This window comes from Gymnogyps californianus, chromosome 7 (assembly GCF_018139145.2).
Source record: "Gymnogyps californianus isolate 813 chromosome 7, ASM1813914v2, whole genome shotgun sequence".
Classification (NCBI taxonomy): Eukaryota; Metazoa; Chordata; class Aves; order Accipitriformes; family Cathartidae; genus Gymnogyps; species Gymnogyps californianus.
In genome coordinates, this window is record NC_059477.1 from 22313363 (window position 1) to 22339573 (window position 26211).

At 37.4% G+C, this 26211-nt stretch overlaps 1 protein-coding gene across 1 annotated transcript in view; it reads left to right on the top strand.

Annotated features, from left to right (window-relative positions):
* LRP2 (LDL receptor related protein 2) overlaps window positions 1-22984 on the top strand; it is a 134270-nt gene extending 111286 nt beyond the window's left edge. The window contains exons 64-79 of the mRNA XM_050900014.1: window positions 1511-1642; window positions 2632-2763; window positions 4915-5058; window positions 5859-6024; window positions 9103-9231; window positions 10019-10239; window positions 10679-10855; window positions 11592-11711; window positions 14027-14117; window positions 14688-14755; window positions 14915-15035; window positions 17168-17297; window positions 19563-19682; window positions 19778-19885; window positions 21161-21232; window positions 22359-22984. Of these exons, the coding sequence (XP_050755971.1) occupies window positions 1511-1642; window positions 2632-2763; window positions 4915-5058; window positions 5859-6024; window positions 9103-9231; window positions 10019-10239; window positions 10679-10855; window positions 11592-11711; window positions 14027-14117; window positions 14688-14755; window positions 14915-15035; window positions 17168-17297; window positions 19563-19682; window positions 19778-19885; window positions 21161-21232; window positions 22359-22520 (2093 nt within the window). The 3' untranslated portion in view covers window positions 22521-22984. The remainder of the gene's footprint in view (window positions 1-1510; window positions 1643-2631; window positions 2764-4914; window positions 5059-5858; window positions 6025-9102; window positions 9232-10018; window positions 10240-10678; window positions 10856-11591; window positions 11712-14026; window positions 14118-14687; window positions 14756-14914; window positions 15036-17167; window positions 17298-19562; window positions 19683-19777; window positions 19886-21160; window positions 21233-22358) is intronic.
* The last annotated feature ends 3227 nt before the right edge of the window (window positions 22985-26211 follow it).

Here is a 26211-nt window from a genome sequence, read left to right on the forward strand (position 1 = left end):
AGTCCTTGGGCTGAGGGCCCTCTCAGATCCTCTGCACAACTTCTATTAACTATGCATTATAAATTTGCTAGCATCCATTTAGATGCAAAAGCTTTGACTTGAACTTTGAGACAAGAGGGAGTATTCTCATGGGATCTGGAAAAAAAAATACAATTCCTAACTTTTTGTATCAATATATAGACAGCTGCAGAGTGATAATATGAGCCTGTACTTGCAATTTCAATTTGTCAGGCTTTCATGGCTTCAAGTGAAAGTGTGCCAAATGATGCACTGGTGATTTACAATCCAGCATGCTTGCGAAACGCAAATAACTCAGAAGCCTATAGTGCAGTCCATTTTGAAGCAGCTGGTTTCTCTGTTTCACATACCATCCCGATGGTCTTTAGGTAATATAACCTAATGCAATGACTTGATGAAAATATAAAAGTATAAAAAGGATATGAAACAGTGCAAAACAGACACCTTCTGGCAGTCAGCGTTCTACTGTTTGGGGATAGATGTAAATGCAGATCAGATGGTAACATTTGTAGCTTTCCCAACATCAAATACCTGTGTTATAGAGAAAATAGAATATTTGTGTGTGTGTGTACAATGAATTTATGCTTCTACGTGTATATGAAATTGAGCTGTTTAAACTCAATTTAATCAGCACTGGGATGTGTATGTATAAAGGAGATAAACAGCTTAATGTAATATCTTTGCCATACATCTGTATCTTTTTCTCATGCTCTGTCAATAAACATATATTATTTTTCTTTTCTACTTATATAACAGATTTGAGTTTGAAAGTACTTTGTGTATATGTAGAGTCTGTCAGAATCAATAGAATTCTGTATGTACTTTGAGAAGAGTATAATTTCCATTATCTGTTACAGAGTATCTATTATTCCTGACTTGCCTTTTCCATTATAGGCATGTTTTAAAGGGCAGTGCATTCTGTGCAATGACCTGTATTGACTTCAGTGGGCTTTAGATTAGGTACGGCATGAACAAGCTGTCATCTTCTCTCTAATTCCCGGATACAAATAATGTAGGGCCTGTGTTAACCATGATGGCAATTGAGAACATTTTTTGTTTAGCTGATAAGAAAGGACTGGGTAAGAAAGAGGTAGGTTGGCAAAGGTAGGAGTTAGAGTCAAGTTTTTTAAATAGTTTCTGCAGTTGCTGCAGATTGGTGGTAGTGTAGGATGCCATTTCTCTTAAGGAAGGTAAGCGTTGATGGTTATGGCTCTTATCCTGACCCTGTTTGCTTACTTCTAGGGGTTAAACTTCTTAGTTGACAGCTGTCTTGACGAGCATTTACCATCCTCTTCTAGTTAGTTATGCCTTAGAGAATAGATGTTCACGTTAATTGAGTTTCAGTTAGAAAAAAAGGAAAGAAAACTAACGTTGTCACTTGAAAGCCATTTTCAATTATAATAATGATCAAAATTATGACACCCCCCTCCCCCTTATCACTTTATTTTTTGGTTATAATTGTATAATTTACTTTTTTTTTCCCCTCCCCCAGATCCTGGAACGGAGCGAACTTGTGCAGAAAATATCTGTGAACATAACTGTACCAACCTGAATGAAGGAGGCTTTATCTGTTCCTGTAGGCCAGGGTACAAGGCCAGTGAAACTAACCGAAACTCCTGTGATGGTATTTTCAATCTTCTAAACATCTTCTCACTGATAAGTGTTCAGTGACCTGTCACTTCATCATTCTAATGTGACTACCCATTTTTGCATTCTAACAGGATTTTTATACATTTAGCAGATGCTACCTAAAAAGTTTTGGTGCTGAATCATGTTTTCTAACATGCAGGCGTCATTCAACAAAGAACTGGCTCCACAGTTCAGACTTGTTTTAAGCTTTTGGTGGCTCTAGGTATATGTTTTTGCTTTACTGTATACAGGTTTTGTCATGTCTTTGCAATCTGAGGGACAGAAATTTACTGGGTTTGTTTTTTCCTTATTGAAAGAAAACTTACTGAAGGTTATACTCTCCTTCTGTTCTGCTCCAGAACAGACGTACAGTAAAGGTCTGTTGTGCCATATTTTTGCCCTGGTTATATGCAGATAAAATATGGTGAGGAGTCTACCCAAAGGCCATTGTTTGTGGTCATGCAATATAGTACCTTCACAGTTACCATTTCAGTGTGTTTTGACGAGAACACTTCTGTTTGTTACTCCCAGCTCCTGTGGACAATTTGTGTAGTTTTATTAAACGTGATCCAAGGCCACCCCTCCCTTTCCTTCCTGCTGATATTGTTTCTGAGGACTAGGTATCTTTGCTTCAGCATTTCAAGAAGGCTTTGCTCTTGTGTCTCATTGTAGTCATGCCCCATCTTTTGTCTTTCCTTGGTGATTTAACACAAAAATACATGATCAAAAATGTCTCTCTGAAAAGCGATCTGATAAGCAGGAGCAATGCAGTTATTAGCAATCTGTAGTTAAGACATGTTAAACAGTAGATGAGTGATGAGTTCTGTTAGATAGCAGATGCTGATGTTAAAGATCACTTACTAGGTCACTGATCTTTTACAGTATGTGGGGAAGGGACAAACCTACCACTTCATGGAGTAAAGATAATGAGCATATGGAAGAAAGAGATTAAGCTCTAGGAATCTTTTCTCTACTTATGTCTAGATATCAATGAGTGTGAGATCTTTGGAACATGCACCCAGGACTGCAAGAATTCCAAAGGAAGCTATGAATGTTTCTGTGCAGATGGCTTCAGGTCTGTGGGTGATCAACAAGGGAAACAGTGCGCAGCTAATGGTATGTTAACTGATAGCAAGATTGATTGCTACCTGTAAAGAGGAAGTGGAGTATAGCAACTTAATGACTATAATCCTCTCTTTTTTGGGAAGGGGATAATGAAAACCAAACTTTATTCTGTAATATAATGTTATCTGTGTATTCCACCCATTCCATAATCAGGAATAGAAGTGCTCATCTCTGCTTCCAGTTGTAAACATTAAAAATAATATCTTGATTTGGATGCCTGCCTTCCTTTCTCCTGAAATTTTCCACAAACAAAAACCTGCTTATTCCGTGGCTGTCATCAGAAGCAAAGTAATGTTGCTATTCCTGAAGTTTAGGTTTTCTCAACAAAATAACGCATCAGAAGAAAGTTGCATTAAACTGGTACAAATCAAAGGCAGTTTGATGACAGATTGCCATTCATTGTTCATGGACTGATGCACACAAACAGAAGGACTTTGGCCAATGTTTAACATCAATCATTAGCTTTTTATCATACCTCAGTGCAGTGACTACAGTGTGTGACAGTCATTGAATAGGTAGAGAGTTGATTCAGAAAATAATAGTAATAGAATAGTAATAATAAAGAGCTGAAGAAAATAGAAAAAAGTGACAATGCAGCAATATTATATAAAAGACAGAAACGATATTGTATTTAGAAAAGTACTTACACTTTAACAGCTTTAAGAGATACATGATAGAAATGTGGTGTGCCTAGTCAAATAGTAAAATCTTCAGAACACAATGCCTGTGACCGAAACTGCGTGCTGCTGGAGGTTTTGAAACCTAAAAATTATTTGTAATATGAGAAATGATACAAGAAAACGAGGTCTCCAGGTTTCCAGTCCAGGGGCCTAATTCAGCGAATATTTACTGTTGAGCATGAGACTAGAAATACAAAAGGGCATTTGCACCTGAGTTTCTGCATGGCTGCCTCTTTATGTGCCTGTGTCAGAAATCTAGTTCTTTGAAACCCTTCTTCATAGGCTTTATTCAGGAAGCATCTAGACACCCAAAGTTTTCAAGGCTAAGTAACAGAAGATAACATGATTGTAGCTGATAACATAATTGAATTTGTTGTGCCTAAAGTTCTACTTCTATGTATGCCCAGAATTCTACCACTCTTTGTAGTATAAGCTCACAGCACTCATAAATGAGGGCTTCCTTTGCCTGTGTCTGCTGCAGGCCTGATCAGTAGGCATTTTCAGAACACACATAGAATATTAGGTCCCATTTTTTCTGTAATAGCATATATATTGGAAATGCTGTCGATTTCTACACTGAATTGTATGTTCATTGGAGGATAGTCACTTGCCTTGTTCTCCCATAGTTGGGCGTGACTTAGAGGGAAAGGGATTGTGTTCAAATGAACACTTCATAGGAAATTGAACATTATTAGTTGGAAAAGGCACTGGTAAATGAGACTTTCCTTTCCCAGCTGAATGCCTTGTCATTTCTCATTGGCTCTGTGAAGATGTATTAATGTACGAGAACTTCTTCTCTGGAAGAAGGCCTAGGATTTAAGTCCATGACTCCCACCTGGACTTTGTCCTTAGCAAAAGGGCTGAACAATTAAATTTTCTCACCAGCAAAATCAGCCAGGTGGGACTGATACTCACTATAGTCAAGTTATTAGAGTATTGAGGCTAACCCCAAATTAACCTGTGGGTAGGAGAACATTCATCTGAATATGAAGACATTAGGATTTAAAGACTTCCAGGTAGAATAACTCAGACAGGTTGTGGCTCAAGGTACTGGCAATTTATTTGTATTTTTAAAGTTGTTTCCTGTACTTTGAGAGGAGGAGCTGAACCACATAGTTTATAGCGGCATTGTATTTTTGAGATGTGAGGTGGTGATATGCCAACACTGTAATGTTTAAGAATTTTTAAGGAATTACCCCTTAATGATTACTACTGCACAAAATTTATGGTGAAAAGGATAATACTATCCTCAGTGGTAAGCATTTCCAGAGTTCTTAATGAATTTTACAAAGCCAAGACATTTGAATAGCTCTGAAGCTTTAGAAGTGGCCCTGTGTTCCTTCTGCTTCTTATGCAGACAGAACTTGTGAAAACCCCAGTTTATATTTGACTAGAAGTGACTTTCATCTGTTTCTTCTAAAATGAGAAATACATGAAAGTAAAATTCACTATCATTTCCCAGGTAATCCTCCATTGTTACTGCTACCAGATAATGTGCGGATTCGAAGATACAATATCTCGTCAGAACAGTACTCTGACTATATTGATAACCAGGAGCGCATCCAAGCTCTGGATTATGATTGGGACCCCGAAGGGATAGGCCTGAGTGAGTATGTGTAGAACATTAATACTCAACCATGCAATGGTTGGTTTAAAAAGATGCATTTCTGCAGCATAGATATTTAATTTACACTGGAAATCAAAATCAAATTAGATTAACTGGCCAGGTCTTGGTTGAATGTGTCCCTCCCCTCTACTCATTCTTCAGCATCAGTGTGGTTCCTTTTAATGCTTTAATTTAGTTTAGCTAGGTTTTGTTCTGTTTTTCCTTTTGTTTTGGTGTGAGTTCAGCTGTGGAATTGTGGCTCTTTAGGATTATGCAGTAGTAGAGGATTGCTATAAATGAACCCCTTCTTTTTCTTCTGCCTCTGCCAGTCCCCAAACCTGGCTCAAGTCTTGCAAGAACTGGTCCTTATACTAAGCAGGAATGGCCAGTAGATCCCTATATTAGCTTATATCTTTGCCTCTTTATCGGCTTCCCTGCTTTTGCCTTTTTCGCAGGGCCCCTGTCCTGGGCCATACTTGCTCCTTAGGGTTGTGAGAGTCTAAATTACTCTCAAAATCATGTGCAAAGGCTTCAGAGCTAAGATCCTCTACTCTTGAAAAATGTGATGCATATTTCTTGATAATCTAGATCAAGATGATTTTAGATGTGCATCTTATGTATGATGAATGGCTTAAAAATTTACACACTAACACAATGTAATTTAATTGAACAGACAACTTGGTGTTATTCATAAATTAACGGGTCTGGTATCTTCACATAAGGGCCTCAGAAAGATTAGAATTTTCCAAAAATATGGAATAACCAGACATTAAAAATGATCTTTGTCATCTTTTTTGAAGGTATTGTGTACTTCAGCATTCTGGGACAGGGTTCTGAGTTTGGAGCCATCAAACGTGCTTATCTGCCCACATTTGACAGCAGTAGGAACAATCCTACAAAGGAAGTTGACTTGAATCTCAAATACATAGTTAATCCTGATGGGTTAGCTGTTGACTGGGTTGGAAGGTAAGTGCACTGAAAAGCTAGAAGAATGATGTACGTTGAATGTGTCAAGGGTCTGATCAGGCAGTGCAAAATCCACTTTTTTCTTCCTTATTAACTGTCTCTGAAGGTATCTAGTCTCAAGGTAGTTCAGAAGAATACAGTAAGCTCTGTTTGCCCAGACAGCAGGTTAATAGGTCAAATGCATGTTGCTGACTGCATCACGTATTCTCTGCGGAAACTTGCATTACTCCACAACTGGTAGGTCAGTTGTGCATCAGTAAAGTGATAATACACTGGCCTTCATGTCAGATGGATTCTTCTTCAAGGACTCAGGTAAGCTCCAGGGAACAAGCTTTCTCTGCTGTTGGAAGGAGACCTCCCCAATCCATAACAGAATTTATCTTTTATCTTTGCTCCTTTCTTACCAGCCTTGTGCTATATGAGCTAATGCCAAAGTAGAAGCATCTCTGAAGTCTGATGAATATATGTGTTTTCTCAGAAAATGGTTACATTTTTGTAATTGTGTCTCAGAGTTTTTTCTCCCTCTTGTTGGCTGTGGATTTTTTTAGGCTAAAACATGGCAGTTTTTTAACTTAATCCCAGAAATCATGAGATCACTGCTTATTTCCCTCCCTTGGAGAAGAGCTGGGAGAAAGTTGGGCATGACTTTTGGGAGTTTGAATCTGATGTTGATGGTGTCATTTCTTATGTGCAATGTAACTGCTAAAGGACATGTGGTGGACAGGCATAGCTGTAGTTCCTTTGGTATAATGTTGAGAGGATCCTGATGTTTGTAGATAGACACACTGAAATGTAGTCAGGATTCTGTGTGAAGCTGAATGGACAGAGGTTATAGAGATGAGTCAATCTTCTGAACGCTGTTGACAAATTTTGGGTTTTCCTGGTAATGCAGTCAATAGGGTGAAGACGAAGGATGTTAAAATCATAGTAAAACATGACATTTCTGGAAAGCTGAAAAATAAAAGAAGGAACTTAGCTATCTGCTTTCCCTCTGTCATGTGGTTATCAACTAAGTGGATGAATACTTTGCCTTTTATGTCCCCAATCAAAATATGATTGGAATATGCTTAAGATCTGGATTGTGGCTAGGTAGCACTTAGCTCTGAATTGTGTTTGTGGCAACAGAGATTTTTTTTTTTTCCTAATGATTCAAAAAGCTATTGTATGAGTAGGCAAAGATTGGGAAAAGACTTATTCCAGTTTGGGGCCTGATATGTAGCTTTCATTATCTAGACTCTTTGTGTTAGGTGATGTATGCTATGTTAGGTGTTGTGTCCTATGAAATAGTTATGGAGTTGCTCATGCAGTATATCACTCTGATTTCTAGAGCAGGATGAAGTGATTCACTAGCCTGAAAAATTGTACCAGTCATGATGGAAAAAAAAAGTAGTGGAAAATTGTATCTTTCCTTCCAGCAGTTTTTAAATATGAGATAGATGTATTAAGGTCTGGGCTGGCCTTCAGGTTATTTTGCTGTTTGCTTTGTGAACTGCAGGCCACCCGGAAAACCAAATGTCTCTGAGGGCATGTCGTGGTTTGACCCTAGCCAGCAGCTAAGCACCACGCAGCTGCTCCCTGCTCCCCCTCCCAGTGGGGTGGGGAGGAGGATCGGGGGGAAAAAAAAAAGTAAAACTCATGGGTTGAGATAAGAACAGTTTAATAACTAACTAAAGTAAAATAAAATATAGTACTAACTAATAATAATAAAAATACAATAATAATAATTGTAATGAAAAGGAATATAACAAAAAAAAGGGAAGTAAAACCCAAGAAAAGACAAGTGAGGCACAATGCAATTGCTCACCACCCGCTGACTGATGCCCGAGCAGCGATCTGCCCCTCCCAGCCAACTCCCCCCAGTTTACATACTGAGCATGATGTTCTATGGTATGGAATATCCCTTTGGCTAATTCGGGTCTCCTGGCTCTGCTCCCTCCCAGCTTCTTGCACACCTGCTTCCTGGCAGAGCATGGGAAACTGAAAAATCCTTAACTTAAGATAAGCACTACTTAGCAACAACTAAAACATCAGTGTGTTATCAACATCATTCTCACACTAAATCCAAAACACAGCACTGTACCAGCTACTAAGAAGAAAATTAACTCTATCCCAGCCGAAGCCAGGACAGGGCAGAAGGGAGTGTCTGAATTTTTATTCACAAATCTATATGGTCGTGAGAGCAAGGATAAAGGATATGTATCACCAGCATCAGGTGAGGGTAGCATCTTTAGCACTTCAAACATAGTGCTACACTAATTCCAGAACAATGTTGAAACGTATTTTAAAAAAACATATTAAAGTGTCTGCACATTATATAAAAACTGATACACATGGTTTGAGACACTCGGTCCTTCTGCCCATCTGCAAAATAGGAATTGCAGTATTTTCTCACGTTCCCAAGCCAATTATGAGATAATTTATTCCATCAGAAGGCACTGTGTGATTAGTGAGTGCATAATAATGGGTATGTTTATTATCTAAAGTAAAAAAAGTAATAAAGCTGTGATGATAAAGATAAGCAAAATTCAAGGAAGAGTAGACTGCGTGCACTGTTTGTAAGGACTAAAAGCATTTGCATCTGATGTGGTAACAATTTATTCATTAACATCTCTGTCAGAAGACAAAAGTCTAGAGAGGAGCTGTGGACTAGTAAGCTGGATACCTTCAGAGTTGCCGTATAAATTACATGGTAAATAAATTTTCATTTGTAATGAACCTCATTGTCTCCTGGAAAACTGAATCTTTAAAGATGCTTATTAGCCCCCTCTGGTGCTTAAAGGTAACAACGAAAGTTCTCAGTAGCCCTTTAATGAAGATTATTTGACAGGGAACAGAGGCAGCTGCAGAAACTTTGTCAGAGGAGAAAACTAGTGAGCCAATAGATCACATTTGCTAAACTCACCTATATTTATGGTCTGTATGTTCCAGACTGAAAAAGTTCAGATGTAGTCAGTGCAGCTTCATTATATTAATTTTGTTGGGGTTTGATATAGCTTTTCTTCTTAAAAATATTTTTTTTTAATTCTCCCAAATATAAACTATTTACTTTTGGAATGTTTTGTGTTTTATGTAATTCAGACATCTTTACTGGACTGATGCAGGGACTAATCGCATAGAGGTGGCAAAATTAGATGGACGGTACAGAAAATGGCTTATCTTTTCTCTACTGGATCAACCAGCAGCTATTGCTGTCAATCCAAAACGTGGGTAAGTACTACAGGACTTCCTAGAATTATTTTCAATGCTATTCAATACCAAAAAACCCCGCAATGGTAAACTTTACAGGAAAGACTAAGGGAATGCTTTCTGGAGCCTCACTTTACTAATGTTAGGAAATTTGTGTACATGGGAAAGTATTTTAGGATTAGATTTCATATAGGTGCTTGTGTTGGTGACAACACCAGGTAGGTCAAATAAAAATCTCCTTTCTACAGTATTGTATGCCCACCGAATTTCTCTGTTATTACTGAAACAGGGAAATTGATGGGAATGTCTCTTTTCCAGCTCCAAGCAATACAGACATAGCCTCCTTCACAGTGGAAAGCAACATAAATGCACTGGTACATTCAACAGCTGTGCTTGCTACATCTTGTATTATATGGTGGATCACCAGATACCGCGATACGTGCTTCTCTCAGCTGGAGTAAAGCAGCACGGCTCCCTGAAGTCACCTGGGCTCTGCAGCTTTATCGTGACTGATGGATGTTCAGTGTTCACTGTCATTTTTCTTCCACTGAGAATGAGCAACTGTCATTAAAACCACTCTCTCTCCAAATCAGGACACAAGATGCAAACATTCTTCTTTTGGTATTTATCCTCTGTACTTGAAACAAGCTTATTCAGTGAACTCTCTGTGACTTTCCCGATCATATCTGCAAAACATAGGTTGCTGAACAGCTTTATGTTCCACAACTGACCTTTTCCATGAAACTCCAAAGGATAATCATGGTCACCAAATTCTAAACCATATTAAATTCTGGTTCTGTCCTTTCAGGCTCATGTATTGGACTGACTGGGGAAGGCAGCCAAAGATTGAATGTGCCTGGATGGATGGACAACAAAGACAAACTCTGGTCTCTGAAGACCTTGGCTGGCCAACAGGTCTTTCTATTGATTATTTGAACAATGATAGGATCTATTGGAGTGATTCTAAAGAAAATATTATTGAATCCATGAGACCTGATGGGACAGACAGAACCATAGTATTACATGGAGGTAAGAACTTATTATGCAATTAATATAATAGTAACCAAGACGTATGCTGACAAGCACTTGGGTTCACAAGTGGGGCTAGATTCAGGAGCTTTTCAAAGAGTAAGTCTTGGTAGTGTTTTCTCCTCCTTTATACAGGGATAAATGGCACACCAGGTTCAGAGCTCATGATGCCTGGTAACTAGATTCCCTGAGGGTAATTTACATGACCCAAATAGGGGACAACGTGGAAAATTGGATTCTTGCTTTTTTATGTATATTATTAAGCAGTCCGCAGGTACAGTGACATGAAGTGGTCAGGCACATGAGGATGTATATCTATAGCTACAAATGTCTTAAAATGAAAGGATTAGATGATACATTTAAGGTGAAGAAGAACAGTTTTATCGCTCCTGCTAGAGATTTGCTTGCTGACAGTCTATTGTTTGGTTCCTTTGAGAAGTAGGCAGTCCATACAGCCTTGATGTCTTTGAAGGCCATTTATATTGGATAGCTAAAGAACGAGGAGAAGTCTGGAAGAAAGATAAATTTGGAAGTGGAGAAAAAGTGAAAGTGCTGACTGTAAATCCGTGGCTTACTCAAGTGCGCATCTATCACCAGCACAGATACAATCAGTCAGGTAGGTAATCAGCATCCTGGTGAGCCATTCCTTGCTATGAGATCGAAGTTGGTATTGATGTCTTCAAAGAGCTTAGTAATCTTCTGATAATGTGTCTATCAGTATGTGACAATATTAATTTCTGAAAACTGAAAATGGAATAGAGACTGGCAAGTATTTTCTGCGCACCCAAAGTGAAATCAACAGTGGAATACAACACACGGCTCTTTAGAGTCTCTTAGTTCTGAGTTATGACCCTGTCCTTTCTCTTCTTCCCCTCCATCATGGAGTTGTCATAGAGGTGGCAGTCACAATATGAATTTATCCTGGTAACATACAAAGTGCTGGCCATTTAATACTGCCTCCAAGGGGGATATTTCAGCTATGACATATCCACAGTAATCACAGGGTGGAATGTCCAGAGGAACATCCAGCATACTCCTCTTTAAAGGTGTTTTAGCTTTCAGAATCAGAAAGATCCATGTTGCTTGGAGATGTTCAGTTTCTTCTTGGTGCTATGCTGGCTTCCAACAGCCATGGTCTCTTCCTTAAGGATGTAAGAAAAGGCAGAAAGAAGGTTTTGATATAAATGTGGTATTTGGACATCAGTTGTTTTAAAAAATGGATCTAGACTTGTTTAGATTTTTGGTGTGTGATATTGATGAGATAGATACACTACTGACTATGGAGTTGCCCTGCCTTACCTCAGGAATATGCTGCATTACTTCTTCAACTGCCTTTACCACTTTTTTTTCAGTGCCTAATCCTTGTAAAGATGTCTGCAGCCACCTCTGCTTGCTGAGACCAGGAGGGTACACCTGCACTTGTCCTCAAGGGACTCGATTCATAGAAGGCAGCAGCACAGAGTGTGATGCAGGTAGAATAATTTGTCGAACTGGAAATGAAAGCAAAGGAAGCTTTTCTTTAGGAATGCAAATGCATTACTGAATTAGAAATATGTTGGGATGAGCTAACTGATATAATAGATGTCGGTAAGTCAGGATGTCTGGCTTTTACTCTCAGCCATCACTGATTTGTGGTCACCTTGTGCATTTCATTTAATCTCTTTGCATGTCATTTGTAAAATGGATATAATATATCACTCCAACGAGTCCAGACCCAGCTGCAAAATTGGTCACAGTTTCTGATTTTTGTTTTGAAATTCCAAAATATTTTATTTTCATTTTTTTCAAATGCATTGATTTCAGAACTAGAGAATTTCTGTCAAATTATGGTTTACAATTATGTTTACAATTCTGTACAAGGTATTGTTTGATCAGTATAATAGAATACAATAGAAACTTGAAACAAAGCTTACAGAACTCACAGTGTGAACAGAGATAACTTCTAGATAATTATCATATGCTGGAAAGCCTTTTAAGCATCAGAATTTAGTGCTTGGTTGTTGCATTGCAGCAGAGCCCCCACAGTGCTTCCAGGAGTGCCAGTAAAATAGAATTGCTCAGCCTTTCCTGAGAAGAAAGGGCATACCACTGCAGTATTTCTATTTCTCTAGCTGGTAGTCTGCATTCTTAGCTTACAGTGATGTGGGTGGTAGCCAGATGTCCTTGTACTTGTCCTTGCAACGTATCTCTAATAAATTATGCTTTATAACATTATGTCTGGCATCTTTTCTATGGTTTCTCTTCTCTGAATTCTCTTCTTTTTGCATTAAAAGAGAAAATGTCATAATTTTTTACACTGCCTTACCTCTAAATTACATTTTCTTAATAATTGTTAATGCTCTTTTCTATTGCCACATGGTGTGAGCTGCAGAAAGAGGAGCTAGTAATATGATGTAATAGCGAATGGAAGTGTGCTATACATGTTTAAATTAGGGATCAATAACACTGTTGATTGCATTTGCTATTTGCTGTTTATGGCTTTGAGGACACTGCATTTGTTATTCTTTGCTGAAACTAATTTACATAAAATGTCCAGGAATTAAGAAAACTGTGCTTGACCTTATTTTGAGGAAAAGGAGACAGCAAATAGGATATACAGTACTGTCTCCATTTTTGAACTTCAGTTTTTATCTTGACTTAAAGCAAATTTTTTTAGCCAGTGAACTATAACTGCCATAATTGACGTACTGACCAAACATAGTTTTTGTATATGCATTTGGTTTATTTGGTCCTTTCCCCATATTGCAGCTACTGAGAAACACAGCCTGTAAGACCTCTGCCTTTCCCCTTTTTGTATTCCCTTTACTTGAGGGGAGTTTTACCTGTAAGGAACGTTGTAGCAACAGACTTCCTCTACCTCCGGCTGATAAAAATTTTATGACAAAAGTAGTATGATCTAACTTATCAGTGTAAGACAGACTGTCAAAGTCCATCATTAATTTATAGCTGATAATGATGTCTGAGATCCAGAGCTTTTCCTATGTGAACTACACTTTTCTGACAGCATATCCTGAGCTCCTACTGAAGGCTAGCACAACTTTTCACTTTTTTTTTTTCACTTTTTTTTCACTTGACTCAGCATTAGAATAACCTCATAACCTTTATAGCTCTGTGTTTGGGCCAGCTCAGGCAGCACTGCCACTTGGACACAGGGCTCCTGGAGAGCAGCTGAGACACTGGCATGATGAAGAACAGGCTTCTGCACTGCCTGGTGCCAAGCTGTCAGCCTGTGCTCTGTACTGACAGAAAACTCTGAGGACTTTGGGTTTCTCTCTTGTTCTCACTGTCAGTATGTATGAGAGTTAGAGTTTAGAGGGCCCTCCTGTATGCACATTTCCATCCACTCCTTTTCTTTATAAGTAAATGCATCACAGTTTGGCCCTCTCTGTGCAACTTCCAGCTGGTTGGATGGAAGAGTCTGGGCAAAGGAGATAAATTATTGCTGCTTTCTGAATGTAGAGATTTTGAAGGGCGGTGGTGGATTGCGTTGCACGGGCAAAAGAAAGTGATGGGACATAGCGCTTTTGAGTTGTCTATGCGTACTTTTACTGAATAAGTCGTTATTTTCTGAGAACAGGTTTTACTTCAATTAAAATAAGCTAATTTGGAAGAAAATTAAATGTAAGAAAGAGCAACAAACACATGTGCTATTGAAAGCAAAGCTTCTGAAAAGTAGCCTGTGAGTTTGCATACACAAGTTCTGTAGAGATAAATGAAATGCTCTGTGGTAGTATTTCTTTTGTTGAAGATGTCTTGATAACACATATGTGGCTTTCAAATTTTGCAGCTATTGAATCCCCTCCCACAATGCCACCAGCATGCAGGTGCATGTATGGAGGAACGTGCTATATAGATGAAAGCGATCTTCCAAAATGCAAGTAAGTCAGTATGTTGTTAGGGTAGTCCTGGGTCAGACTGTGCTGATTTAGTCTCACAAAACAAACTCTTTGAAATGTGTTGGAAATGCTTCAGAAGATGTCATACATCTGCAGTAGCATGTTTGTAACAATCACAGAAAAACACGTATACGCATAAAAATATCAGGAAATAAGCAATGTAAATGCATCAGTTTGGAAGAAAAACCAAAAAAAAACAGAAAAGCAAACCACTGAAGATTGTAGTAAAAGGCTATACCAAAAAATCGTAACAATGGAGAAGTAATGCTCAGTAAATGTAGCTTGGAACAGCCAGTAGGTGCCACCGATGCTCTGCTGAAACCAAATCTTTTGACTTCAGTGACTAGTTTTCTGACTCAGCACTTTTTATTTCTACTTTTAATTCTATGAAGATAGCAGACATACTATATTTACAGTCAGTGAAATATATAATTACTGAGCATGGAGTTAAAATTTATGGTATGTAGATAAACATTACAGAATATAATAATAAAGCTGAGATCCTAGTCTTAATAAAAGCCATTCAGTCAGCTGTCCTTCTTACATTTACAGGTGTTCTTATGGCTACACTGGGAATTTTTGTGAAATAGGATTGTCAAAGGGAGTGCCTCCTGGAACAAGTAAGCTTCAAGTATATATTACACTTGATATTTTGAGCTAAAGAATGTATAATACCTCACTATGATACCTGTTCAGGGTCAAGCTTATAATTTTCTGGGCTCTTTTTTACACTGAACTATGCTTGCTTGAATGTTTGCTTATTCTTCTGTCTTTGATAGCAGCAGTAGCAGTATTGCTGACAGTCATACTAATCATAATAATTGGAGTGTTAGTGGTTGGAGGCTTTTTTAACTACAGACGAACAGGCTCCCTGTTACCAGCGCTTCCCAAACTACCAAGGTATGTTTTGAAGGCTTTCATAGCTGGAATGTCTGTGCACTGAAAATGTATGTTTGTTCCTAAATATTTCTGAAAAATCCAGTTTGTTTGCCATGTGCCCATTCTGTTGGAATATGGGAAGTGCAGTGTTGCAGCAATTCCAGTGGATTTTTGATTCCAAGCAATATCATAGCTGATCATTATTTTGTAACAAAGGACTATTGTAAAACTCTTCTACATTCTAAATTAGCTTTTAAATAATGAGCAATACAGAAGACTGTTTACCAGATCTGGAACTGGATATTCAGTTCAAAAAGATACAAAAGACCATGGTTACATATGTTTTAATTTTTTATAAAACTTTGTCAGAAGATGATTCTGGCAAAGAGATGTTTTTAACACTGAAAGGCTGAGCTCGTCTGCAACCCTGTATTCATCTGTTTAAAAATAATATGGGGCATGTATAGTGAACTTCTATCTGTTTCCAGTGCCTGAGAAATCTGGGCTTTTTGTAGATTCCTGCTCTCCTGACAGTCATACTGTCCAGTGAAAACCAGCTTTGTGAAATATCATTCAAAAATATTTGAGGTTTTAAATCAAAGGAAGATGAAGAAAAAAAATTTGTAATGGTTTAAAATTAATTTTTTTAAAAAAGATGTCAGAACATGATGCTTCAAAGCAAATTATGTGTTTTTAAAGGCATAAAGCTGCATCTTCCTAGTCTTTGCACCAATTTCATAGTAGTAGCTCTTAAATCAGTGTAATTAAATCATTGTAATCAGTAATGTGGATGTAGCAATAACTGCTTTCTCACTGGAGGATTACACTGAACTAATCAAATTTATTTATGATTTGATGTAGTTAAATTGGGGCAAAATTTTTGTGCAGATCAATCCTGCAGGACAAAGAGTTCAAGAGATCTCCAAGCTGCTCACTGAAATTCCCTGTTTCTTGCTTTCTTGAATGGAAATTTTCTGCATCGTCAGATAGTGAACAAGTAGAAATTTTAATGTACTGACTTGAACTTTACTGTTCAACAATACTTCTCATATAAGTTATGAGGCCATGTGAAATGGAGATGTCAGGTTTTTGTCTGGGGGCTTGATTCACAGTTTTCATTTCTGCCGTGAATATGCCTTAGTGCTGCCATTGCTCAATCCCTCTTTAAACTGTTAACTCATACCTTTACTGCAGAGTTAACTCAAGCTATAGCTTAACTGTTGCCCTTAACATGGGACTTGTCCATGTACAGGAATCATAGCTAAGATTTACATTTTTTTAAATTGAATCAGCTGATGCCTACGGGGCCAACTGGTAAAGTGTGTGCACAACGCACCAGCTATAGGCAAGAGTTTTAGCAGAAGGCACCTCCCATGAGGACACACAAATGGAAAGATTATTTCAGTGCTTCTGTCTTCCTTCAAGTTAGGCAAATTTGACAAAATTAACTCAAAGGTTAACTCTGCAGTGGACTTGTAGTTGCATGTTTTTGGGGAGTTGCATGCTCAGATTTCTGTGCAGAAGGTCCTGTATTTGGCTACTCACTACTATCTTTCACTGCTTCTATTATTTTGAGCCTGACAGTGTTCTTTCAGCCCATTGCCCCTATTTCTCATGGAAATCTAATGTACACTTGTGGTTACCATAAATCTATGCTCAGACTGAACACTTGCTTATATGAAAACAGTGTCCTGTAGGTATCTTCATGATTTGCATGCATAAACATCTTTAGTATAGGTGTTGTTGGAATTATATCCGCAAATTTGTATGCCATTTCAGCTGCATTTTTTTAAAATCAGTTTCAAAGAATTTGAATAACTGAGTGGATTAATGCATTTGTCTGTAAATCAACACTGAAGTAAGAGTAGTCAAAATGTAGGTAAATTTGAGGGAATTGTAATTCATTGAGTTCATTTGATGTCTACATGAGCATACATAAAGATGGTTGAGATCATTCTGAATGGACTAACTTAGGTTAAAAAAACTGTTGAACTAATGCAGGAATACTACTTCTGGTGTCCTCGCTAGCTTGCTTATAGCTAGCAAAAATTCCAAGTGATAATTATGCTTAGAAGAACAACTAGAAAAATCTGTATTATAAGCTCCCTTTCTGTATAATCTGTTCTTTCTTTTTTTTTTCTTTTTTTTTGTAGTTTAAGCAGTCTTGTAAAATCTACTGAAAATGGCAATGGGGTAACTTTCCGATCTGGAGCAGATGTGAGTATGGACATAGGAGTCTCTGGCTTTGGAGGAGACTCTGCTATAGACAGAGCAATGCAAATGGTAAGGTTTAGTTCTGAAATAATTTTTTAAAATTGTATTCTTTTAATGTCATTTTTAGCTGATAGAGGGAAGTCTTTTATGTAAAAAAATAGTGAGATGGATAAATGTGTTCTAGAAAAAGAAGTGAGCGTGAATTGATAATTTCCTGAAATAGATTTTTTTGTAAATTGAAGGCAAGGACATATGTAGGCTGTTCTTCAAAATAATGTGACTTTTCTCAAGATTTATATGGTAGCAATTAAGTCGATTACCCCCTTTCCTATTTCAGCATATTCATGGAATATACAGGGAATGAATAGGCAAATGAAAATATTGTAACAAGGAATTTTTTGAGGGCTTTTGTATTCCAGAGAACAGGTTAAAATGTGTGGTTTTCAAATCCAGACCGTACGTTAGAAACTTCAGAGGTAAAACTCAGGCCTAACCACAAGATACACTACTTTGCACAACAAATTATAAATTGGACAGTTTCTTATTTTAGCAAGTTTAAACAAATCATGTTTAATAGTTTTGGAGACATCATAAAGTGTAACTCTACTTCATCCATGTTTTGTTATGCACATCTGAGAAATACGACATCCTTGTGTTTCCTATACTGTATAGTTTTTCCATGGAAAAAATATTCCCCTCGTTACCACAAGAAGTACGATGTACAAAAGATTTTTACTTATAGGAAACAGATCACAGTTATGTTTGAATAATAAGCGCTTGCTGCAAAGTCTATGCTGGAAACTCCCTAAACTTTCAAAGTTAAAGATAAATTACAGACTTAACTGACAGTAAAATAATATGAAATGAAACAGCTAGTGAAGATAATCTCATAATATATGTATATGACCTTTCTCTAGATGAAGAAACGCACTCTTTGTTAAAACTAGGCAGCTTGTGTAATGAAACAACCATATGAACGTTTCAGTAAATACTGGGAAAATAGCTTTAGGCTTGAATATTACCTCAAATCTTTTTCATACATGAAAAACTTTATGGTACTTTCCATTTTCTGGCCTAATATTGACATACTGAAGTCCAACTGATGCACTTTTTACATCGCTAATAACAGGTCTGGATACAGGCTATTTCTACTTAAGTGGCATTTATTCTCTCTATGTATTCAGAGTATAAACAAAAAATTGTATAGTTCACTGCGAAAGAATTCAAAAGGTTTGGTTTACGGCAGCGAAGAACTGTGGGATGTGCCTCCTAAAATTTTAACATCACATATGCATGAGTAGATGCTAGAGGGATATTTTTCAGTGTGGCTGTTCTTAGCCAAGCTAGGCTAATTTGAGGGAGCTGATGAGTTCACTGTGTGGTAAAGAGCTATACTCTGATAGCACAAAGCGTGAATCCTTATGGCATGAAGCAGTGGTTTGTAGAAATGAGGCAGGCTTAATGAACTAGCTGACGTACTATTCTCATATTATTCCTCACTATTCCTGTGATGGGGCTGTGACAAGGAGCAGGACAAGTGAGCCTGGGTGGGGTTTGGCTTTCATTACCCTTCTAGTTGGTGCTTAGCTGGCTAGCCCTGGGTGGCTATCCTTCTATGGCACTAAATATTTTCTTAAGAAATACTTAACCCAGCACCTTTGCCCACCTGCTGCGAGCACCATAGCTGCAGCTCAGGGTTTGGCACAATATGTGTGAAGCAGCTGCTATCCACACAGTGGTCTTCATGCATGGGCAAAGTATTGATTTGTAATAAGAGATACGCTAAAAACTGTGAAACATTTTATTTCTGACACAACTCGTGTTATAATTAAGGGGATGCACTTACTGCTTTGTCTCAAAAAATACAGCAATCTCCCTGCTGGGACAAAATGAATGAATCCCATTCTTCTGTATGTCAGATAGTGCTTATTAATTTGTATGTCATTTTGAAGTCTTTAAAATGAAATATTTATTTTGAGATTATGCTTCCTTTGATATCTCTTCCCTGTTGAAGGTGTGATTTGTGAGAGTCATCTTTCCTCATCATAAAATACTTTGAGTCAATTATTGAAATGGGAGGAGGGGGCGTTGTGCAGCTAGCAAATGGGGTAATATTGGAATAATCAATGGTCCAGGCTGCTAAGTCAGAGAGTAAAATAATGGATGGTAAACTAACATTATGATTTTGACAGATGGTAGGTTTTGTCTAAGCCTATGTGAAAGTAAACATGCATTGTTCCCTGAGATGAAGAATTGGACTATAAATTAATTCCTAAGAGTATGGAGGTGTTTATTGCACTGCAGTTGTTGTTTTGGGGTTTGTTTCCTTCATAGAATGAAAACTTTGCAGTGGAGTCAGGGAAACAGCCGATCACATTTGAAAATCCAATGTATGCAACCAGAGATGGTGGAGCCAGCAGAGCCAGTGCAGTTACAGTCATTCGGCCAATACATGTAAGTGAAACTTAGGCTTGACTTTCACCTTTCATTTTCCTTTATGACCTTCTTTTCTTCTTTGAAGAACGTTGATTTTCCTTCTTCTCCTACAGGTAGCAGCAGCTGGTAGTGAGGAAAATGAAAATTTTGAAAATCCTGTGTATGCCTCTGTGATATCTGCTAGTCCGAAGGAAACCCCTCAGAGTACAGATGCACCTCAGGTAGGACATAGAAATGCTCTAAGGCTGCGTTGTTTGTTTTGTGCTCCAAATCAGGGAAATTGAATTGTTAGGGAAGCTGCAATATAGTTTCAATTCTCTTTAAATAATGCCATGGAGTTGGCACATAATCTGCATCAAGTCCAACTAACTGGACCACATTTACAAGATTTGTAAGAGCTGGTCAGGAACAGTTTGATAAGAGAAAAGCAGCGCAAGCACAGAATTGCCCAGGGCACACAGTAAGGATCTATTTGGATTAAACCCCCTCTTCTTCCTGGCCTACCCAGTTATTTCAAAATGAATAGATTGGAACAGAGAGTTTCCTTTCGCTGTTTGTTGTGCTTTGTTTTGAGGGCAGATACTAGTCTGAAAATTGTAATGTCACTGCTGTAAATTGTCATTGCTCCCCAGCGGAAATGATTATAACTACGGCTTTACTTTGGACTTTTAACAATTATTTGTAAGCCCCTAATGAATTATACCTTGATAGAAGCAGCAGAGTGTGTGGTTTTTTTCTTTTTTCTTCCCCTATAACATATGAAAAGAAAACCCAGGAAAAATTACATTTTTGTTAGAACAGTGAAACCCCAGTTTTTTTTGGTTCAGAAAATTGAAATAAGACAATTAGTCAGTGTACTGTTGTCATTTTTTTCACATTTATTTGTAATTTTACCCATGTTTAAAAGAGCTAGCAAGGACATTTAAGACACTTGTTCTATGTGTTCTTGCAGGACATTTTAACAATCAATCAAGATCGAAGTATTGCCTCATCTAGATTATTCATGATTCATGGAAGATACATTTTTACGTCTTAAAATCCATCTGAATGAGCTGATGGTGGCTTGTTTACAGGACTACGTTCATACATTGTGCACTAAAAAGCACCTCTGATGAGCTTTGAAATGACAGCTCTGTCAACCTGTTGTTGTAGTTTCATGTCCCTCAGTAATTTCTCTTGTGTTGTTTTCAAGACAGTTTTTTCCTCTTTGACCAATTTGTCTGGAATGATAGACTTCCATGAATTAATTTAGTCATTTTTATTGCCTTCTGGCCTAGCCTCGTGAATACTACTTTAGGTAAAATAGCCATAACGGGTTATCTAGCAGAAAAGGAAGCTGGGTCCCATGCTTACAATTACAACATGGTAATGTAAGAACATCCAGCTGAAATCACTGAGTTAGCAGTCAGTGCAAGTGAAATCCAACAACAGAGATGTCAGTTTCCAGAGAAGTTGTGAGAAAAATGTGTAAAGTTCTAATAATTTTTATGTTTCAGGAATCAAAGTGGAGTTTCTTCAAGAGAAAAATGAAACAAAACACTAATTTTGAAAACCCAATATATGCGGAGGTATTGCTTAATATTGTATAATTCTGTTTTTCAGCTAATGTACTGCTGGACTTTGTTCTTGCTTTCATAGGATAAAGATTGTGGGTAGATTCTGCTGCTAAGTGAAGCAGCATAGAAATTCCAGCCCAGGTCAAAGTAGGACTGAAGTGGTTTTGAGAAAAGTTACGAAGTCTTGTGCAGAATGAGGTGTTCAGCAGGCATTCAGCTCAGGCAGCACAGCTGCATGGCCCACGTCTCTGCTTGCCCAGCCCAAGCACTGCGGCCCGCTCCTGCTCCAGGATCTCAGGTGCCGGTTTCAGCTTGCTGGTGCATTCTGACACAGCTCGGGGACCCAGTGCAAGTGGGAGGCTATTGTACTGCACTAGGAGTGAAGTGTCTATTTCTGTCCTCTCAGTCCTGGCTTCAGCACTGCACAAAAATCCAATAGCTCTGCGTACTGCAGCCCCATTTCTATACCAGCCCTATTTTTTTCATCCATACAGCTGGATGAGACAGTTCTTTTAAGACGGTGTGCCACCAGGTGGTATAGAACCTCCAGACACCAGACACCGGTGTGCTGGAGGAATTTTCTCCTGGCTTCGGTATGAAGGTTTGGAGTTCTACCGACGTGAGCCAGTAATTCCAGCCCTTTTCATCTTACAGTTTAAAATTTCCAGATGGCCTAAGTGACTTAAGAACCTCAGTCCCACAGTCACGTGACTAAAACTAGCTGCCTTTTGTGAAGAATTTAGGTTTCTAATGCTTGAACAAGGTGAGAGAGTTCAGAAAGTCAGGGATTCATTTCCCCAACACTAATGAATGTAACTATTTACAAACAGTTGTAGTGCCAATGTTATCTATATTCATGTATATGCATATAGACATAGCAAGCTGCTCCTGACATTAAGCATTAAAATAGAAGTCCCAGTGTGTGGAGTAAGCTTGTAGTAGTGTATTTACTCAGCTGTACCATCTGAGGTGAAATTAGCATTTAATTTTGTTACGGGCGGTGATTTGCAGAAATAACTTATACCATGGTACTTGACTTCAGCAAAATATTTGGATATTTATTTAACGTTTCTGAAAGTTAAGGTTGGATGTTTTGTACATTAGAATGTAAACTTGGATTTTATGATTATTGTTTCAGATGGAAAAGGAACAGCAAAAGGACACAGAAAATGTCCCTAGCCCTTCTCCTTCACTGCCTCCCAAGATTACTCTGAAGAGAGACCAACCATTAGCTTATACAGCAACAGAGGATACATTTAAAGACACCGCCAATCTTGTTAAAGAGGACTCTGTGGTATAACTAGGTAACTGATTTAGGGAAAATTAGACACATCCATTTGCACATATATTTTTTATAAACAGAAGAGTAAGGTTCACATTCAAATGCTTTATAAAAATATATACATCTCTTAGCCAATGACTGGAGATGTATGTTGAAACTATGCCTTGTTTTTTGACAAATGCCAATTTCTATTTTTATGAACAATTATCGTGATGTACTATATGTATATCTTTGCACTGAAGCTGTCTGAAAGTAATGTTATAAATATATTGTACATTTGTAAATTTTTGAAAGATTATCTTGTTCGGTGATGTTGCTAGTAGAAATCTGTATGGAATTGGTCATATCTTTAGGGATAAATTCATTATATAAACGCTTAAACTAAAAAAGAACCAAACAAGGCAAATATAGGAACATTACTGATTTACATGATCTTTAGAGTACGTATTTATAATAGCACCTTTTAAAACTTCTACTGGTGCTCTGGGCATCTTTACCACCTATTTTATATACTACTGTATGTAAAAATGGGTGTGTCTGTTTATCTTGTGTTAAACAAAATATGGAAGAGTCAATGCAGCATGATTATGCTGAATAGTTACCTGTGCAAAATGTTGTTCTTACAATATTTTAACTGCCTGAGATAAAATAATTTCCTCTCAGTCCATAAGACACATACTTTTCCTCTAGTTTCCCATTAACACCATTCCATTAATAGTGTTCTTAAAAAGATCTGATATATTTAGATTTTAGTGCCACAAGTACTTAATTTAATGAGATTTTCTTTTGCTCATCAATGGAATAGCTCTGTTCTTGGCTGGAGTCTCTGGAAGTAATTTGTACTATTAAATGCAGTAGCTAGATTTCTATAACAGCTTATTTCCAAACAGCAAAATACGAAAGATATTGGTTCATTTAAGAAATTATTCAGTTTTTTTAATGTGAAAATTTAATTTTATTGACTATTTATTTCCTGAGGTGGACATTAATAGAAAGGGAAACAATTTCTACTAATGCAGTCTTTGTAGTTATCTGGTTATTTCTATAACCTTCCATCAGAATATACTGTACATCTTATTAGCTTTTCTATTAATTAGCCAAGGTAGTTTCCACAACATGAACCATTTGGGGAAACTCCAAATACCACTGCAGGAATATTTTATTCAGCATTCCTGGCTAGCTACTCATATACTTAAAGATTCCTGAAGTTATAATCATTGAGACTTCTGCTATTTGATTGTTTTATATCTGAGTTCTCAAAATACATACTATTTCTAATTAGAATGCTTATAATTACTTTGTAGCATACTTTGATTAGAAAAGACAACTGGAAAATGATGCTGCTGAATAAATCTAATAAATGTATTATTTTATCACAACCTTATTCGGTAATTTGTGTCAAGGCTTTATGTACTTTTTTCAGTTGTGGAGATTTCAGTGCACTTTGAGATGAAAACAACAATGCTTTAGATGATAAAGTCTAATAAGAATAGTGCTTACTGCTTCACACAACTGTCTAAAGTTTTTGATATAACATCACTGACAACGTATCACTGTAAGTGTGAAAACTGCCCCATTACACACATTAAGTAAACTGGCCCTTGAAACAGGAAACTCTTATTATTGATGGTAAGAGACTGACTATCAAGGTAGTATGAACATAAGTGATTAAAACCTTAGTTCAATTAACTTTCATATCTGAGTGCTTTAATGTAGAAAATTCCTTAGAATCTGGGACACAGCATACACATCTGTAAGGCTATGAGAAAGGATTTCTTTGAAAGGCAGGTTGCTGTTCCTAAGGAAAGAGTTCACAATGTTTTTTAAAGAGAGAAGGCAGGGCTAACATTTCGACAAGACTTGCCTCAAGTTGCATACCACAAGGAAAAGTAGCATCAATTTTGTGAATAGTCTTTGTCAACAGAAAGATTTGGAACCAGTTTTGGAGAAAACTGCTAATATGTCAGCCATGTATCAGAGATACTTTTTCCCCCCCCTATAATAATTTTAACTTTTCAGATGTGGAAGAAAACCATCCCTGGGATAGTGTATAGATAGGTAGTATGTAGATTTGATTGTTTAACATACCTGATGGTGAAGGATTCCTAAGCTTCAACTGGGCCTCTTCCTCTCAGTAGCATACCGCAATGTACCCTTCTGATTATGTAAAATTTAATTTTTGGTACTTTGTTCCACAGAAGCTTTAGATTCTATTCCTGACTTCGTTTTTCACTTGTATGCTTCTTCCCTTATGAGGACAGTCCCTGCTTGGATTCTTGAATTCTGGACTCATTCTGTTTCAAAGGCTGATTTTTAGAGATTTCAGCACCTCTCTGTAATCTGCCACTACAGGGCTCATAAATTATACCATCAAGTTTTTTCATGTACATTCTCGTTACAGCTGTCAGGCCAGATAGAGAGAACTATCTCTTTGCAGGTATTTATCATGAAATGAAGTAAAATAAACTTATTCATGAAGCCATTTGCCAGAGAATAGAACCTCAATGAAATACTTAAAGGTTACTAAACACTTTTTACGTTCTGTCCCTTTCTTGCGCATGTACAAACACACACGCACACACACGCACACCCTCTCTCACACACACAGAGTGGTGAAACTCCTTTTCTTACATTTGGAGTTCTGACCTGCACATGGTATTTTTGTAAGCTTGATTGAATTGCACATTAATGATTAATCACCAGTGTAGCTCTTTAGCAAATAAAACCTTTACCCCTTCAATTGTAGTATCTCTAGGAACAGCAGTTTGTGAGCCTCTGGCCAACAGCTTAACAGATAGAAATAGTGTACAAGAGGCACAGTAACCTCAGCTAACATTTTGCCATTCTGAACACACTCTTTGTACAGTCAAACTAATTTGCCATAGCATACGCTAATGACCTGTTACATCTAATGAGTGAAATAATCATCCTTTTAACTTGCAAAGCACACTGAGGATGAAAGAAATGTGAATGCATATTATTTTTAATGTTTTCCTCATAAACTATACTAATATTAGGAAGAAAGTTAAAATATAAGTTTGGATACTCTGCATAGTAAGAGAGTACAATGTAGTTTTGATTTTCCCTGTAATTGCATATCTGTAAAATAGCTTGTGTTTTATCTCTACACAGTTGAATAGTCAGGTGATTAGATGTGGTCGTATACTGCAAACGTAATTTTTGGAATATGTTGCAATAGCTGGGCTTTGTTATTGTTTGATTTCATGTCTTGTGTTCAGAAGCCTGTGAAGTTTACTGAATATGACCATGAGCAAACTGCCCATGAAATGAATGACTAAATCTGACTAAATACATTCTGTAAGGTACATGTATAAGATATATGTTCTGAAAGGCCATCATTTTATTTCAAGTTCACTAGCAGCCTATATGTTGATGAAGTCTACTTGAAAAACTGATTCTTTTACTGATTTTACTTTTCTTATTTAAAAAATTTTTATTGGGTGAGTAGTATTAACTAGCTTTGTAGCTGAATATTTTATGAATGCAGATCCTATAAAGGTATCATTTCTGAGCATAAAAAATGACCTTCAAAAACACGCTGGATTTACAAGCCTATCTGCAAACTCAGAAATTCCAGGTAAGGAGGGGTGGGGGGTGGAGAAAGTGTCTTCTGAAAGGAATTTAAGCAGTCTAGTAACTGGTAAAGAGGAGGATGTCTGGGTTTGACAGGATTAATATTTATTTCCGT